The sequence below is a fragment of the Salmo salar genome, chromosome 11, assembly GCF_965601325.2.
Source record: "Salmo salar chromosome 11, fSalSal1, whole genome shotgun sequence".
Taxonomy (NCBI): domain Eukaryota; kingdom Metazoa; phylum Chordata; class Actinopteri; order Salmoniformes; family Salmonidae; genus Salmo; species Salmo salar.
Genome location: NC_138301.1, coordinates 81,996,813 through 82,012,573, shown reverse-complemented (window position 1 = coordinate 82,012,573; position 15,761 = coordinate 81,996,813). Strand labels below are relative to the sequence as shown.

General features: G+C 41.4%; 1 protein-coding gene across 1 annotated transcript in view; it reads left to right on the top strand.

Annotated features, from left to right (window-relative positions):
- Positions 1–846: 846 nt before the first annotated feature.
- The window catches only part of LOC106562956 (1-acyl-sn-glycerol-3-phosphate acyltransferase alpha), a 29,839-nt gene continuing 14,924 nt past the window's right edge, over positions 847–15,761 (top strand). Inside the window, exons 1-2 of the mRNA XM_014128090.3 lie at positions 847–1,278; positions 10,002–10,135. Of these exons, the coding sequence (XP_013983565.3) occupies positions 1,103–1,278; positions 10,002–10,135 (310 nt within the window). The 5' untranslated portion in view covers positions 847–1,102. The remainder of the gene's footprint in view (positions 1,279–10,001; positions 10,136–15,761) is intronic.

Sequence of the window (15,761 nt, the reverse complement as noted above, 5' to 3'; positions counted from 1 at the left end):
ATAGCTAGGTGAGACAACAAAATATAACAATCGTATTAAGTACATTCAGTACATATTAACTACATTCAACAAAATATTTATCAACATTTGTACACGTACTTTTATATTTTTTATTTTAGCGGATGCTCTTATCACACCGATCCATAGTACTATCAGACTTCTGATACCAATGCAGTTTGAAAGGTGGACCACAAAATCTGAACTGCTGTAAAACATTTTAATAGTAAAGTAGTTTGTATTTTGAAAATACAAATTACAGTATTTTGAAAATACATTGGAGTATAATTCAGCCCAGTGTAACTTGAATGACAAAATAAACAGAAGTAACGTCCGCAACTACTAATACCGTGATGAACTGGACGAGACTGCCAAATCAAGGTAAAGGTTAGAATCTCTGCATTGACTATCTAACGTTAGCTACATTTTGTCATGAATAAATTGTTTAAACATTTTTTTATTGACAATTCTGAGAACTGTCTTGTGCAAGTTTTCAATTGACACAATCCATGTTATCAAAAGTGTCAGCTGGAGATGATGTGCAGGAGCTTGCAGGGATTCGTAGTCTTGCATGATGTCTACTTTGATGCTAATTTGCATTTTTGAATCTGAGTGTAAATAGAGCTGAATAGATTGTTAAAAGTCACGTTGTCTGAGAGAGACTTACATGGTTATCAAAACGTCACGCCAGGGTAAGTCTACACGAAACACAGCCCTTATTTTAAGTGTTTCTAAAATTCCCTATGGGAAAAATTAATGGTAGAAAAACGATTGGAACCATTTCCCTAATTGCCCGCTAGCTTTTATGGGTATTATTACAACTCCACTGTGGGGCTTTATACTGCCCATCTCTGCAGAGGAACTTAATGCTTGTGCCACCGGAAACCATTGAATTTCATATCGGAACCTACATGAGGCTGCCTGCACCATCGTCGACTGAAAAGTTTAGTCATATTTGTTGTTCACGGTCGCGTTATTTTAACCCAGAGAACGAGTTGTGCACCTTGGAAGTTGAAATGTCAGCCGGTGCCACAGTGCCGCTCACGCTTGCTCACTAGCTACAGTAACGTCAGCTTTTGCTGCCAATTTTCTCGCAGGAATCAGTATGGATGCGCTCTGGGTATTCCTAATGCTGCTTGTCCCACTTCTGCTATGGACTAGCAGCACCTTTGTTTTTTATTTCAAAAAGTGTTTCTACGTGGCTTATATGATGGTTTTGGGTGCGATTGCGATTCCGCTTAGTATTCTGAAATGCGGAGGCAGAGACGTTGAAAACATGAGGTAAGTTCCAGGTTGTACAACAGCGCGAGCCGTGCTTTGCTAGGGAACGTTCCGTTTGCTCATTTGAATGGAAGATGCCTAGCTTGCCAAATCTTGAAATGTTAAACATAACATCAATCTGTGGCTTTACCCTCATTTATCATAAGCCATTTTACTGATATTTTTCACCGGTTGGTTGCAACATTTTTATAACGAAATGCGAGGTGGTTATCCAGGGGTTGGAAAGAAAGCAAATTTAGCTAGCTAGCTTCAAATGCATTGCCAGATGTTTGGGACTTTCAAAACCAGGCGGCTAATACTAGCTAGCTTGCTAACGTTAGCTTCACCTCGCATCCGGACATGGCCTCTGGGCCCGACATTTTCGTCGCTGTGAACCGGTTTGGAACAACATATCCAACAGGCGTGTGTTTTTTTTCCACAGATGTAAACCAACAATAGATTGCAGAAAATGCCACTTTAATCTATGCATTTTTGTTGTTGTTGCATAGATTGTGTGTCAATGTTTCAAGTCTAAACAGGACCAAGAAAAGAGGATGTTTGGTTTCATCAGTTGGTTTAATGTCAACTGAATTTCTTTAGTTTAGAGTCATGGCCCATACTAGCCATAATAATCCGACTTTCGTTAGTTTCTTCTCGCTATTCGGAACATTGCCTAGTCTAAAGACTTTTTGTATTTGATACCAATTATTGGTATACAATCAAACAAACCACTGCACTTTTGTGGACATTTTCCTTACAAGCCAGCATGTTTGAATGTAATTTTATTCAACTTACTCTACCAGTTGTCATTCAGCTGCTCGAAATTTAATACCAAATATCCACAGAAATGTTTACCCAACTTATATTTTTTAAATCACCCGCCACATGCATAAAACCATGTAAACACACTAAAAAAGGTGTTATGTACTTCAGTCTTGTGCACATGCCTTTGGTCATGAGCAAACGCTTATTGATTGCCACACACACAGACCCATGTCAGTTTAATATTTTTTTCCAGTGGATAATTATTCAAATTCTCTCAAAAGCTGACATTTGGCCAGAGTAAGTCGAAATATACTTTAATTCAACATTAATGACAGACAAGGGACGTTTAGGTGTTTCCTATGTAAATGTACATGGCGTTGCCTACACAATTGAAGACATCGCCATGTTTCGTGATTTGTAGGAATGTTTCTATGCCAGAATGTGGACATCGGAGCCCGGCGCGCTATATGGCTTGGAAAATGTACCTCAATCCAGGAATGGAATATGTCGCTCTACTCATTATTCCTGAGTGATGAATCGAGACTATTGGAGTACTACTCGTTAAGAAAAAAAAATGTAACTGCTGTTTTTGTCAGCGTGCTAGGCTAGCTGATGCTATAGCAGCCCATTTGGATTCCATGAAAATGTGATACCTAGCGTTTGGGTGGTTAACTACTGGAAGTCTAGTCGACTCCAAGGGGTTTCTTTAGCTAGCCTAGTATACTGTTAAAAAGGCCGTTTTTAATTAAAAACTAGCTGTATTTCAATCTTCTCGATGTATCATATGGGATAATTAAGAGTAAATCGCTATCTCCCATCCCTGGATTGAGATACGTTTTCTGAGCAATATCTCACACTGGCCCTGCGGCGTCCTGATCATGGCAGCCTGTCATTCTGACCTTACAGGGAAGATGTAGCCTACTTACAGTGACCGTAACGTTGGAGTCTTTAGGCTAGCCCCACATATTAGACATGTCTATGAAATTGCCATTCAGGTAATTCATGTGGAAGGCTAATGCAAGCAAATCAAAATGTCAATGATTTTAGTCTAAATGAAACCAATACCACTTCCGTGTTGGAATCGATCATTAAATCATTTTACAGTGTTTTGGATGGTTGCCAATTTCCAACTGGCTATTTAATTTAGGAAAATTCCCTACCCAAGAAACGTACATTGTACACCTCTCTCTTCTTACCAGGTCAACTTCCACCTAATACTTTCCTTGGTGGAGTTAAACTACATCTGTGTCACTCAGTCCACTTGTCAGCAGGCCAGAGGGATTGGGTATTGTACTGTGGACAGAGACACGGCTTATTGGACACAAGTGGCTATATTATCGGATAATTACTCAGAGAGGAATGGGGGTCAGATAGAACTGAATATCCCCCCTGGTTGGGGTCATGTTATCGACTGGTTATGTCTTCCGGAAGGTCCCCTAGAAATCAATGGATGGCCTCCCCCAGCCTGCCGCTACCTGTTGTCCTTGTTAGTTCAGCGATAACACAGGGCAAGGCAGACTGACCTGGCTCAGACTCAGTGCTCTTGGAATAACTGAACTGTTTCACAGCCAGGTGTGCAGATCAGTAGTATTGGCAGTGGTGTCATGTTGCTCCAGGCAGCATTCTCTCTCTTACCCTAAAGGGTGTCTGGCGTGGGACCCTATTCACTGTCGTTAACGTGTGTGTTGTGTGAGAGAGAGAGACAGACAGATGGAGAGTGAGTGTGCAAGATGAAGAGAAAGCGATAGGGACCCAGACACAGTGACCCAGAGGGGGGCAGGCCATATTAGAAAGAGTTCACCAATTTTTTTATTTTTTGACACCAGGAAATCCGCTCCGGGATTTTAATTTGGGAAATCTGTATGGGGTCAATTTTACGCCATATGTATTGAATTCAAAATAAAAATAAATAGTGAATATGAAAAATAAAGTTGAATGTAAACATTTTATATTTTTTAGGACGGATGAAATAATGGATGTTGAAATCAAAGAAACAAACCAATGAAAGCAAAATGTATAAAATTGTAAACAAAAATAAGCCATCAAAAGCAAAACCCCAGAACTTGGAAGCAAATAACTTTAAAGCGAGAGCAAAACTCTATGACAAATGATAAAATATATATATATTTAAAAACGGATGCAAAAATCATTTTCGGTTCAACTTTCCCAGCAACCAATCCTATTGAATACATTTTGCCTACGATCTTTCCTGCATGTACTACCTTTTGGTTACGCTACTCGTATCGTTGCTTTCGATGTATGTTTCTTTGCTTTCACTGCCAGTCTTTTTGAGTGCGAGTTTTGGCATTATTTTTCTGCGACGGGCAGGGTTTAGAGGGAGGCGTAGATAATGAGTCTCTATTGGTTTGCTAGTTTTGGAGTGACGGTTCGTCTTATCCCAATCAACAATTTGACGTGTCACTGGCTCTGACCCTTCTAACTACTTAGGTAAACATATTAATTACCTGTTGGACAATGTTCGGAGCAAGTGTTGGTAACTGGTTCACCATGTTCAGAACATGTGTGCACAGGGGGAAACATTTTCGCGTGTAGTGGTGACATCAGACTGTCTACTTAAGCAAGCAGTAGAAAACCAAATCAATTAACATGATGCAGGTTTTTTTTAAATGAATCGTCGCTCCAAAACTAGCGCACCAAAGCAGACTCATTGTCTACGCCTTCCTCTAAACCCCGCCCTTCATGGAAAAAATTATGCCAAAACTCGCAATTGAAAAGACTGTCAGTGAAAGCAAAGAAACGAGTAGCATTCCTTTTCAAATATATATTTTTAATCATTTGTCAGTTTTGCTCTCGCTTTAAAATGTTTTGCTTACAAGTTTTGCTTTTGATGTCTTATTTTTTTTAACAGTTCTATACATTATGCTTTCAATTGTTTGACTTTTGATTTTAACATCCATTATTTGACCCGTCCTCAAATGTTTACATTCTCAACTTATTCATGATTTAATTTTGAATTCGATACATATGGTGTGAAATAGACCCCATAAATCTGTTCTGAAGTATTCCCACGCATAATAGAGAGACGTGATCCTATATAAATGTAAGCAAGGTTTGAAATTGTTTTGGTCAAATATATCCGTTTGGGTTTCTTGCAGTCAATTTGCAGTCTACCAATTATTTGTAATATTTTTCCAGCCCCCCCACCACCCGCTAAAGAAAAAAAATCGACCCGCGGCTAAATCTAGTTGATGATCCCTGCCATATGGTGTGTTGCGATTTCAGATGGTCACCCATATTGATCAGGATTTACCTTGCCACACCCACCAAACCGGTTTAAACGTAACTCAAAGGCTGTTGAAGAACATTGTGCACCGTTTTGTGGAAAACTGTCATTCAGTACAAACCATCACGCAACGCAGCAAACATTGAAGCGAACTGAAGTGTCACTTCAGCCTCAGCCGGAACAGGGATGGAATTGTCTGATTTCCCGTCTGACGTTCCAAACAAATGGAATCGTAATGCTGCTGTCAACAGTCGCCAAGATTCCATCATGAATTTTCACACTGAGTTTGGGATGAAAACAAACATAAGATTTAGACCCTAACTAACCAGTCTCCTAGCTGCTCAAGGGGAGTGTCTTATGAAGTGCCAACAGTATTACAGACCTGTCTGTGTGTTAGTGAACCATGACGTGCTGCTGTCAACCCTTCTCACTGGGTTATGTTAAAACTCTCTCCTCCTGAATAGACTCAAATCCCCCTCCCCTGTCAGCCTGCTCCTGTTTCCACGCCTGCTACAGCCTTGTCCAAACAAACCCCTGATTGTTCAGTTAGATTGGAACTTTTACACCTTTGTCTGGTGTAACTCCAACAATGCTAAAAAAAAAAAAACGGTTCGATCCAAGTGAGGGAAGTGGCAAAAAGCACATTTTTTTAATTTTTTTTAAACTGGAGCCATGGAGAGAGGGGGAGAGGCACAGAGCGATCAGCTGAAGGTTATTAGGGAGTGACGGCTGTGCGGTGCATGTGCGTAAGACATGGAAAGCTCAAAGCACCAGCGCAGGCACGGTGGGAGAGACCGCAACCATTTATTTCTTGCTAGACTTCTTGATATGTACTATGTAACCGGATGGGATGATAAGTTATTTATCTTGACTGCATCAAACAGAGAAGCTAGCTAATTGAGGCTAGCAATAACGTTACTGCGCTTTTCACCGTCCTACATTTAGCCTACACAACTCCATTCAGGTTATAATGTAAATAGCAACCTACCTTCTGGCTCTTCATTCTCATTTCATTTTTAATTCCACCTTGCATTGAAACTTTTCCCAAATCCTCAATATAGTCGCACCATACAGCCCTCATGTTTTGATTTCTATGAAGTTTCTAGGCCTATCACAACTAAATAAATAATGGATTTTATTGTGACGTGTAGGCTATATGAAATTGATTTATTCTACTTTTTAAAATGTAGGTGTTCCTAGGGCGCATGGAAGCCCGGAGATGCTAAACATGTTTGTTAATTAACGGTCAATTACCGTGAGACTGGCAGTCATTTGCATTATAATTACTGGCGGACAAAATTTCATGACACCACGACCCTATATACGCCCACACCATTCCAACAGAAAGCTTAACTCCTAGGTATAACATTGGCTGGTCAAGTCATATTGACAAGAGTTGTTGTGAAGATGGGGGAAGGGTATATCTGTTATAAAAACTGTAGTAGTTCAAGCTCTGGTCTTGTTTCATCTTGATTTACTGTCTGGTAATATGGTCAACTGCAGCAAAGAAAGAGGTAGCAAAGCTTCAGCTAGCTCAAAACAGAGCAGCGTGGCTTGCCCTTAACTGCACATACAGAACTAACATCAACATGCATGCCAGGCTTTTCTGGTTGAAGAGAGAGTAACCGCTTCTATTTTTGTTTTGTTTTAGTATTACTGTGACAAATTCAATTGCGTGATCAAAAAAACATTTTGCTCAGACACCCATACATGCCACCAGGTTTTTATTTTTCCAGTCCTGAAGTTCAAAACAAATTCACGGCAATGCAGTTTTATACAGAGCCATGATCGCATGGAACTCCCATCTCCAATTACTCAACCAAACAGCGAAAGTACCTTTTGTAAAAAATATATATTTTTTTTAAACAACTCATGGAACGCTGGGACTGTGAGGGGACACGTGCACACACGAACACTATTTTTGAGTTGTATTGTTTGTATAATTCTTTTGTATTTTAATGTGACTGTCCTTGTCTACCAGTGTTTTGTTACTTGTCATGTTTTGTGGACCCCAGGAAGAATAGCTGCTGCTTCTGTAAAAGCTAATGGAGTACCGTAATTTCCGGACTATTGAGCGTACCTGAATATAAGCCGCACCCACTGAATTAAAAAAAAAAAAATAATATTATTTTGAACAAATAAGCCGCACATGTCTATAAGCCGCAGGTGCCTACCGGTACATTGAAACAAATGAACTTTACACAGGCTTTAACGAAACACGGCTTGTCATCGACTCATTAATACTAAGCTCCCGTGCAGCAGCTCTATTAACCAGCCAGATCAATCGCCTTCAACTTGAAAGCCGCATCATATGCATTTCTCCGTGTCTTTGCCATGATGAGGGTGACAAAATGACTACCGTAATCAGAATGATGGGAAGTTTGAGAGCGCTTGATTTAATCTAAACAGTAAACAAAAAAGTTGTTTGACCTTAACCCGTTCGGCAATTTCAATGGTCTAATGAAAGCTTCATGCCGCCAAAAAACTGAGCACGTCACAATGTTTTATTTATTTTTTTTGGAAAGAAAAAATTGAAAGCGGGAAAAATCCATATATAAGCCGCGTCATTGTTTAAGCCGCGAGGTTCAAAGCGTGGGAAAAAAGTTGCGGCTTATAGTCTGGAAATTACGGTACAAATAAACACAGAAAAGCTGCATTTTGACACTTCATTACCTTTTTTTTTTTACCATTAATTATAGGTCATATTTAATAAGAATCTGAAAACACTGGACACTTTTTTTTTAAAGCTAATTTCCTGCAATTCTACACATTTTGCCATGGCGTATGCCATGTTCTTATTCTTTTGGAATGTCTCAAACGTTAAAACAAAATCAATGAGGCCCCATGTCATGACGTCTTTGGAAATGTTGATTCTGTCTAGTTTTTATTCGGGTGGTTCTCCAAAGATGAGCTCATTTAAACATGTATATTTTCTACATACTTTATATCTGGTTTTAGTCATTTAAGTTAAAACATTTGTGTAATCTTCAATAAATAAAAATGACATTTTTGGGATTGGCGGCCATGATTTTATTGCTTTCCTGACAGGGCACAGAGAGAGCCTAACCCAAAGAGAGCCATTTCCTTCCCCTTATTGTGGTTGGGTAAGAACGGCAGACAATGTTCTACATCTAGCCTACACATGTTTTGAATGTCATGCCAACAGCAGACATTCTAGTCATGTTATTGAATGTAATGGTACATGTGATGCCACCAGCAGGCAATGTTCTAGCTACGTTATTGTAGGGATGAGCATGAGTAATAGTTTTGTCACTTGTTTTGAGTACCTAATCTTAAAAAAAAAAAAAAGAGAATTCTGTGAAACTATTTTGGTGGAATGCGCTTGTGGCTTGTTCTGGGAGGAAAAGAAATTGTCTTAAACATTAATTTGTTTTGACTCTAGTGTTCCATTAGTACAGCCAAGGCAAGCATCACACAGTTCTCCCTAAATTCCCTTTCCTCTCCATGTCTGTCACTCAATTGTGTTCTGACCGCTCCCTCACACACACACATGCCGAGTTCACGCACAAGCTCCCATTAGGCCTACAGAAATGCATGTCTAAAGAACTTTAGAAGGGGAAAAAAAGTAAGTGTTTCCAATGACATGCTCACTTATCTGAGAAGGTAAAAAAAATATCAGGAACATTTTCCTTATCTGAGGGTCGCCTCAACACAAGTTACTTACAAATAACTGTCAACTTAATAAATAAAACATCAGAATCATTCGGTTTAGGCCTATAACTCATCCAACAAATGCCGTGGCTGTAATTAATCACTGTGCAGTGTTCAATGTGGAATTATTAATCCACTTAGAAAATTCCACAGAACAGACAGAATAAACTAAATCTGTTGGCCTATATCAAAAATAAGGCATTTTGTTATTAAGCCCTGTTTCAAAAACTGTTCCAGACACGCATCACTTCGCACTGGCACAAAAAATTTCATTTGGAAAATATTCTGTTCTACAACAGTTTTTTTTCTATAAAATGGGTGTCTTGACTGCGATAAGGGCTCAGGAAATAAGAGCGTTACATCTGCTAAATTAAAAATACAAGGCTATGCCATTACACATTCATAGGTTTCTACAAGCAGGCGCCACTGCAGCGATAACTGCCTTTTTGAAGATTGTTACACAATATAATTGTTACGTTTCAATAAATTAATCTTAAATGGCAATTGTTTTTTTGTTGACTGAATATAGTTGTATTAGGCCAGTTTTAGGTACACCACCCTGTTCACAAATGGTGAAAGACCGAATCTTAATAACTTGGAGAAGATCTGCAAAGAGGAGTGGGACAAAATCCCTCCTGAGATGTGTGCAAACCTGGTGGCCAACTACAAGAAACGTCTGACCTCTGATTGCCAGCAAGGGTTTTGCCACCAAGTACTAAGTCATGTTTTGCAGAGGGGTCAAATACTTATTTCCCTCATTAAAATGCAAATCATTTTCTAACATTTTTGACATGTGTTTTTCTGGATATTTTTGTTGTTATTCTGTCTCTCACTGTTCAAATAAACCTACCATTAAAATTATAGACTGATCCTTTCTTTATCAGTGGGCAAATGTACAAAATCAGCAGGGAATCAAATACTTTTTCCCCCCCACTGTATATACACAATTTCCTCTTTAACTAAAATAAGGAACTAAAAACTAAAACCGATCCAGAAGGATTTTTATTTTTTTATTTCAGATCAAGATTGAATTGAACATTGCTGTGTTCTTTCCTGTCTCCAGGGTGGTCCGTGCTCTGGTTCGCCATGTTAAGTACTTCCTGGGTCTGAGGTTCGATGTGAGTGGCTTGGAACACCTGCAGACAGAGGGACCCTACGTCATCATCTCCAACCACCAGAGCTCCCTGGACGTTCTGGGTATGGGACACACACACACACACACACGGTCGGTTGGCCACACAAGCAGACAGACGGCAAGGACGGACGTGCGCACACACCACATGCATACGCACGCACACGGGCGGTCCTGCCGACAGTCACACACAGATGGGTGTGCCTGCACACACAGACGTACATATGCACTGATACGCCGATACACACATTTACATTTCACATTTTAGTCTTTTAGCAAATGCTCTTATCAAGAGCGACTTGCACTTAGTGCATTTATCTTAAGATAGCTAGGTGGGACAACTACATATCACAGGCATAGAAGTGCAAGTGCTGGTTGTCTCCCTTCCCACTAACTTCACTTTACCCTCCATAGCTCACGTCCTAAGGGAATCCTCTAGAAATGGTTTGAGTGCAGTCACAGGGCACTCTATTCTGAGAGAACAGTATAATGGGGCTACACTCATGGTTTCAGTGGGTACAGACTGACAACTGTCAGTTGGTATAGCATCACACAAGATGTGATCACTGACATGGCTGTCTAAGGAAGTTAGTCCAAATCCAACGGAGACTGTAGCCTAACTCTAGGACAGACTGGTGCATGTAATCAATCAACAGCACTATTTTAAGACTGTGTATTATTTCATACTAAAGGTTGTATTTGACTGAAGCGAAAAGCCAGGATCAATATGAAATGCATGATGCTTCTTAATTTTTAATTACACCTTTATTTAACCAGGTAGGCCAGTTGAGAACAAGTTCTCATTTACAACTGCGACCTGGCCAAGATGAAGCAAAGCAGTGCGACACAAACAACACAGTTACACATGGGATAAACAAACGTACAGTCAATAACACTATCGAATAATCTATATACAGTGTGTGATAATGTAGTAATATTAGGGAGGTATGGCAATAAATAGGCCATAGTGGCGCAATAACTACAATTTAGCAATTAAACACGAGTGATAGATGTGCAGACGATGACTGTGCAAGTACAGATACTGGGGTGCAAAGGAGCAAAAAACAATATGGGGATGAGGTAGTTGGGTGGGCTATTTACAGATGGGCTGTGTACAGGTGCAATGATCGGTAAGCTGCTCTAACAGCTGATGCTTAAAGTTAGAGGGCGATATGTCTCCAGCTTCAGAAATGTATTAACATTTTTTTGTATTTATTTATTTATTTTAATGAATTTTTTACCATTCGTTTCAGTCATTGGCAGCAGAGAACTGGAAGGAAAGGCGGCCAAAGGAAGTGTTGGCTTTGGGGATGACCAGTGAAATATGCCTGCTGGAGAGCGTGCTGCTATGGTAACCAGTGAGCTGAGACAAGGCGGGGCTTTATCTAGCAGAGACTTATAGATGACCTGGAGCCAGTGGGTTTGGCGACGGATATGTAGTGAGGGCCAGCCAACGAGAGCATACAGGTGGTGGGTAGTATATGGGGCTTTGGTGACAAAACGGATGGCACTGTGATGGACTACATCCAATTTGCTGAGTAGTGTTGAAGGCTATTTTGTAAATGACATTGAGGAAGTCAGGGATTGATAGGATAGTCAGTTTTACGAGGGTATGTTTGGCAGCATGAATGAAGGATGCTTTGTTGCGAAATAGGAAGCCGATTCTAGATTTAATTTTGGATTGGAGATGCTTTATGTGAGTCTGGAAGGAGAGTTTACAGTCTAACCAAACACCTAGGTATTTGTAGTTGTCCACATATTCTAAGTCAGAACCGTCCAGAGTAGTGATGCTAGGACGGGTGCAGGCAGCAATTGGTTGAAGAGCATGCATTTAGTTTTACTTGCATTTAAAAGCAGTTGGAGGCCACCAAAGGAGTGTTGTATGGCATTGAAGCTCATCTGGAGGTTTGTTAACACAGTGTCCAAAGAAGGGCCAGAAGTATACAGAATGGCGTCGTCTGCGTAGAGGTGGATCAGAGAATCACCAGCAGCAAGAGCGACATCATTGATGTATACAGAGAAAAGAGTCGGCCCAAGAATTGAACCTTGTGGCACTCCCATAGACTACGAGAGGTCCGGACAACAGGCCCTCCAATTTGACACACTGAATTCTGAGAAGTAGTTGTTGAACCAGGCGAGGCAGTCATTTGAGAAACCAAGGCTGTTGAGTCTGCCGATAAGAATGCGGTGATTGACACAATCGAAAGCCTTGGCCAGGTCGATGAAGACTGCTGCACAGTATTGTCTTTTATCGATGACGGTTATGATATCATTTAGGACCTTGAGCGTGACTAAGGTGCACCCATGACCCGCTCGGAAACCAGATTGCATAGCGGAGAAGGTACGGTGGGATTCGAAATGGTCGGTGATCTGTTTGTTAACTTGACTTTTGAAGACTTTAGAAAGGCAGGGTAGGATAGAAATAGGTCTGTAACAGTTTGGGTCTAGAGTGTCTCCCCCTTTGAAGAGGGGGATGACCGCGGCAGCTTTCCAATCTTTAGGGATCTCAGACAATACGAAAGAGAGGACTTTGCACCAGTGGATTAATGCAGCACTAGCCCTAAATAGTGCCTGGAAGTGGCTGACTGGCTGTATTGAGTGCAGATTTTGTTTTCCCCTAATGGGAGATTTTGTTTATATTGTAGTCCTTTTGAATGAAACTTCTTTGGAGAGTACGTGATGAGCTGTCTGTTGTTCAGAGTTGGAAAGTCATTCTCCCTGCATGTCTGTGAGCAGAGGAAGAGAGAAATTCTTAACATGTCTACTACTGGATTCCCATAGGGTCTAGGTTATGCTACTTGTGTGTGCGCCTCGTCTGTCAGCATACCCCCTAAATCTCTTTCGTGAGCCTGCTAATTTGGCCTCTGTGTTTTTTCCTTTGCTGGCTGGTGGAGTTGGTGTGTGTCTGGGTGATGACTGAGTGACATAAGCAGGCTGCAAGCCAGGAGACTGACAGCGGGAGGGTAGGGAGAGGGATGGATAGCGTGGAAGGGAGAAGGAGATTGTGAACTAACACTCGCACTGTACTTTTTTCCTCCCCTTACTAGCTCCGACTTTTGCTGATTGCTACTTTATTGAGGAAACATGTACTTGTCCCACATAGCTATCTTAAGATGAATGCACTTAACTGTAAGTCGCTCTGGACAAGAGCGTCTGCTAAAATGTGAAAGATGTGGTGCCTAATTAGAGCTGAGAGAAAACAGCAGGAGGCTGATCTAGGTTCAGTTACCATACCAACTGCTAGGGATGTAACGATTCACTTATATGCATAGATGCAAGTGCATCCATCGTTGGGACCCCAAACCGATCCAAATGTAGTATGCATCGGGTCAGATAATGAATTCAAAATTTAGGAATGGCCGGTTCACTATTATTGTATACATTTTTTTACTCATATTACTTTCTGAAAATACCTCTTATCTTTTGTGACAACTGATGCGTCCTCTCCTTCAGTGTCGAACTAAGCATGTAACTGTTGACAGCCATTGATCAACAAGTCATTTTACAATGCTGAACAACCCAGACATTATCAGTAGCTTAGTCAACCGGTGCACCACTTTGCGTGCTGACCGAGGTAGGCTGCGTGTCACCTTCAGCACCTTCAAATGTTTGTAAAATGGCTTGCGCAATACTAGGCTTTATTAGTTCAATAAACTAATACGTTTAATTTGTTAGGTTATTTTGATCAAATGCACTGTTGAAAATTTTTATTTATTTTATTTAACCAGGAAAGGCTCATTGAGATTTAAAATCTCTTTTTCAAGAGCGTCCTGGCGTAGATGGGCAGCACCAAGTCATTACAAAAATGTAAAAACATTTTTTACAGACAAACAACATGAAAAACTACAAGTAATCTAGTAAAAACCATAGAATTCACAAGCGTATACCTTAAGTAGCCTAAGCAACCACCTGAGATGCGACTCGTCTGGCTATAGACGCAACCTGCTCCACTACAGCCCCGTCAATGAGAATGGGGGCGTGCTCGGTCCTCTTTTTCCTGTAGTCCACAATCATCTCCTTTGTCTTGATCACGTTGAGGGAGAGGTTGTTGTCCTGGCACCACACGTCCAGGTCTCTGACCTCCCTATAGGCTGTCTCATCGTTGTCGGTGATCAGGCCTACCACTGTTGTCATAGGCAAACTTAATGATGGTGTCGGAGTCGTGCTTGGCCGTGCAGTCATGAGTGAACAGGAAGTACAGGAGGGGACTGAGCACGCACCCCTGGGGGGCCCCCGTGTTGAGGATCAGCGTGGCAGATGTGTTGTTACCTACCATTACCACCTGGGGGTGGCCCGTCAGGAAGTCCAGGATCCAGTTGCAGAGGGAGATGTTTAGTCCCAGGTTCCTTAGCTTAGTGATGAGCTTTGAGGGCACTATGGTGTTGAATGCTGAGCTGTAGTCAATGAATAACATTCTCACATAGGTGTTCCTTATGTCCAGGTGGGAAAGGGCAGTGTTGAGTGCAATAGAGATTGCATCATCTGTGGATCTGTTGGTGCGGTATGTAAATTGGAGTGGGTCTAGGGTTTCTGGGATAATGGTGTTGATGTGAGCCATGATCAGCCTTTCATAGCATTTCATGGCTACAGATGTGAGTGCTACGGGTCGGTAGTCATTTAGGCAGGATACCTTGGTGTTCTTTGGCACAGGGACTATGGTGGTCTGCTTGAAACATGTTGGTATTACAGACTCGGACAGGGTGAGGTTGAAAATGTTAGTGAAGACACTTGCCAGTTGGTCAGCGCAGGCTCAGCGTACACGTCCTGGTAATCCGTCTGGCCCAGCGGCCTTGTGAATGTTGACCTGTTTTAAAGGTCTTACATCGGCTGCAGAAAGCGTGATCACACAGTCGTCCGGAACAGCTGATGCTCTCATGCATGTTTCAGTGTTTCTTGCCTCGAAGTGAGTATAAAGTTGTTTAGCTCGTCTGGTAGGCTCGTGTCACAGGGCAGCTCTCGGCTGTAGTCTGTAGAAGTTTGCAAGCCCTGCCACATCCGACGAGCGTCGGAGCCGGTGTAGTAAAATTCGATCTTAGTCCTGTATTGATGCTTTGTCTGTTTGATGGTTCGTCAGAGGGCATAGTGGGATTTCTTATAAGCGTCCTGCTCCTTGAAAGCGGCAGCTCTACCCTTTAGCTCAGTGCAAATGTTGCACATGTAATCCATGGTTTCTGATTGGGGTATGTACGTACGGTCACTGTGGGGACGACGTCCTCGATGCACTTATTGATGAAGCCAGTGACTGATGTGGTGTACTCCTCAATGCCATCGGAAGAATCCCTAAACATATTCCAGTCTGTGCTAGCAAAACAGCCCTGTAACTTAGCATCTGCTTCATTTTACCACTTTTTTTATAGACAGTCACTGGTGGTTCCTGCTTTAATTTTTGATTGTAAACAGGAATTGGGAGGATATTGTTATGGTCAGATTTGTGAAATGGAGGGCGAAGGAGAGCTTTGTACTCTGTGTGGAGTAAAGGTGGTCTAGAATTTTTTTTCCCCCTCTGGTTACACATTTAACGTGCTGATAGAAATGAGGTAAAACTGATTTAAGTTTCCCTGCATTAAAGTCCCCGGCCACTAGGAGTGCCGTCTCTGGATGAGCGTTTTCCTATTTGCTTATGGCGGAATACATTGAGTGCGGTTTTATTGCCAGCCTCGGTCTGTAATGGTATGTAGACAGCTATGAAAA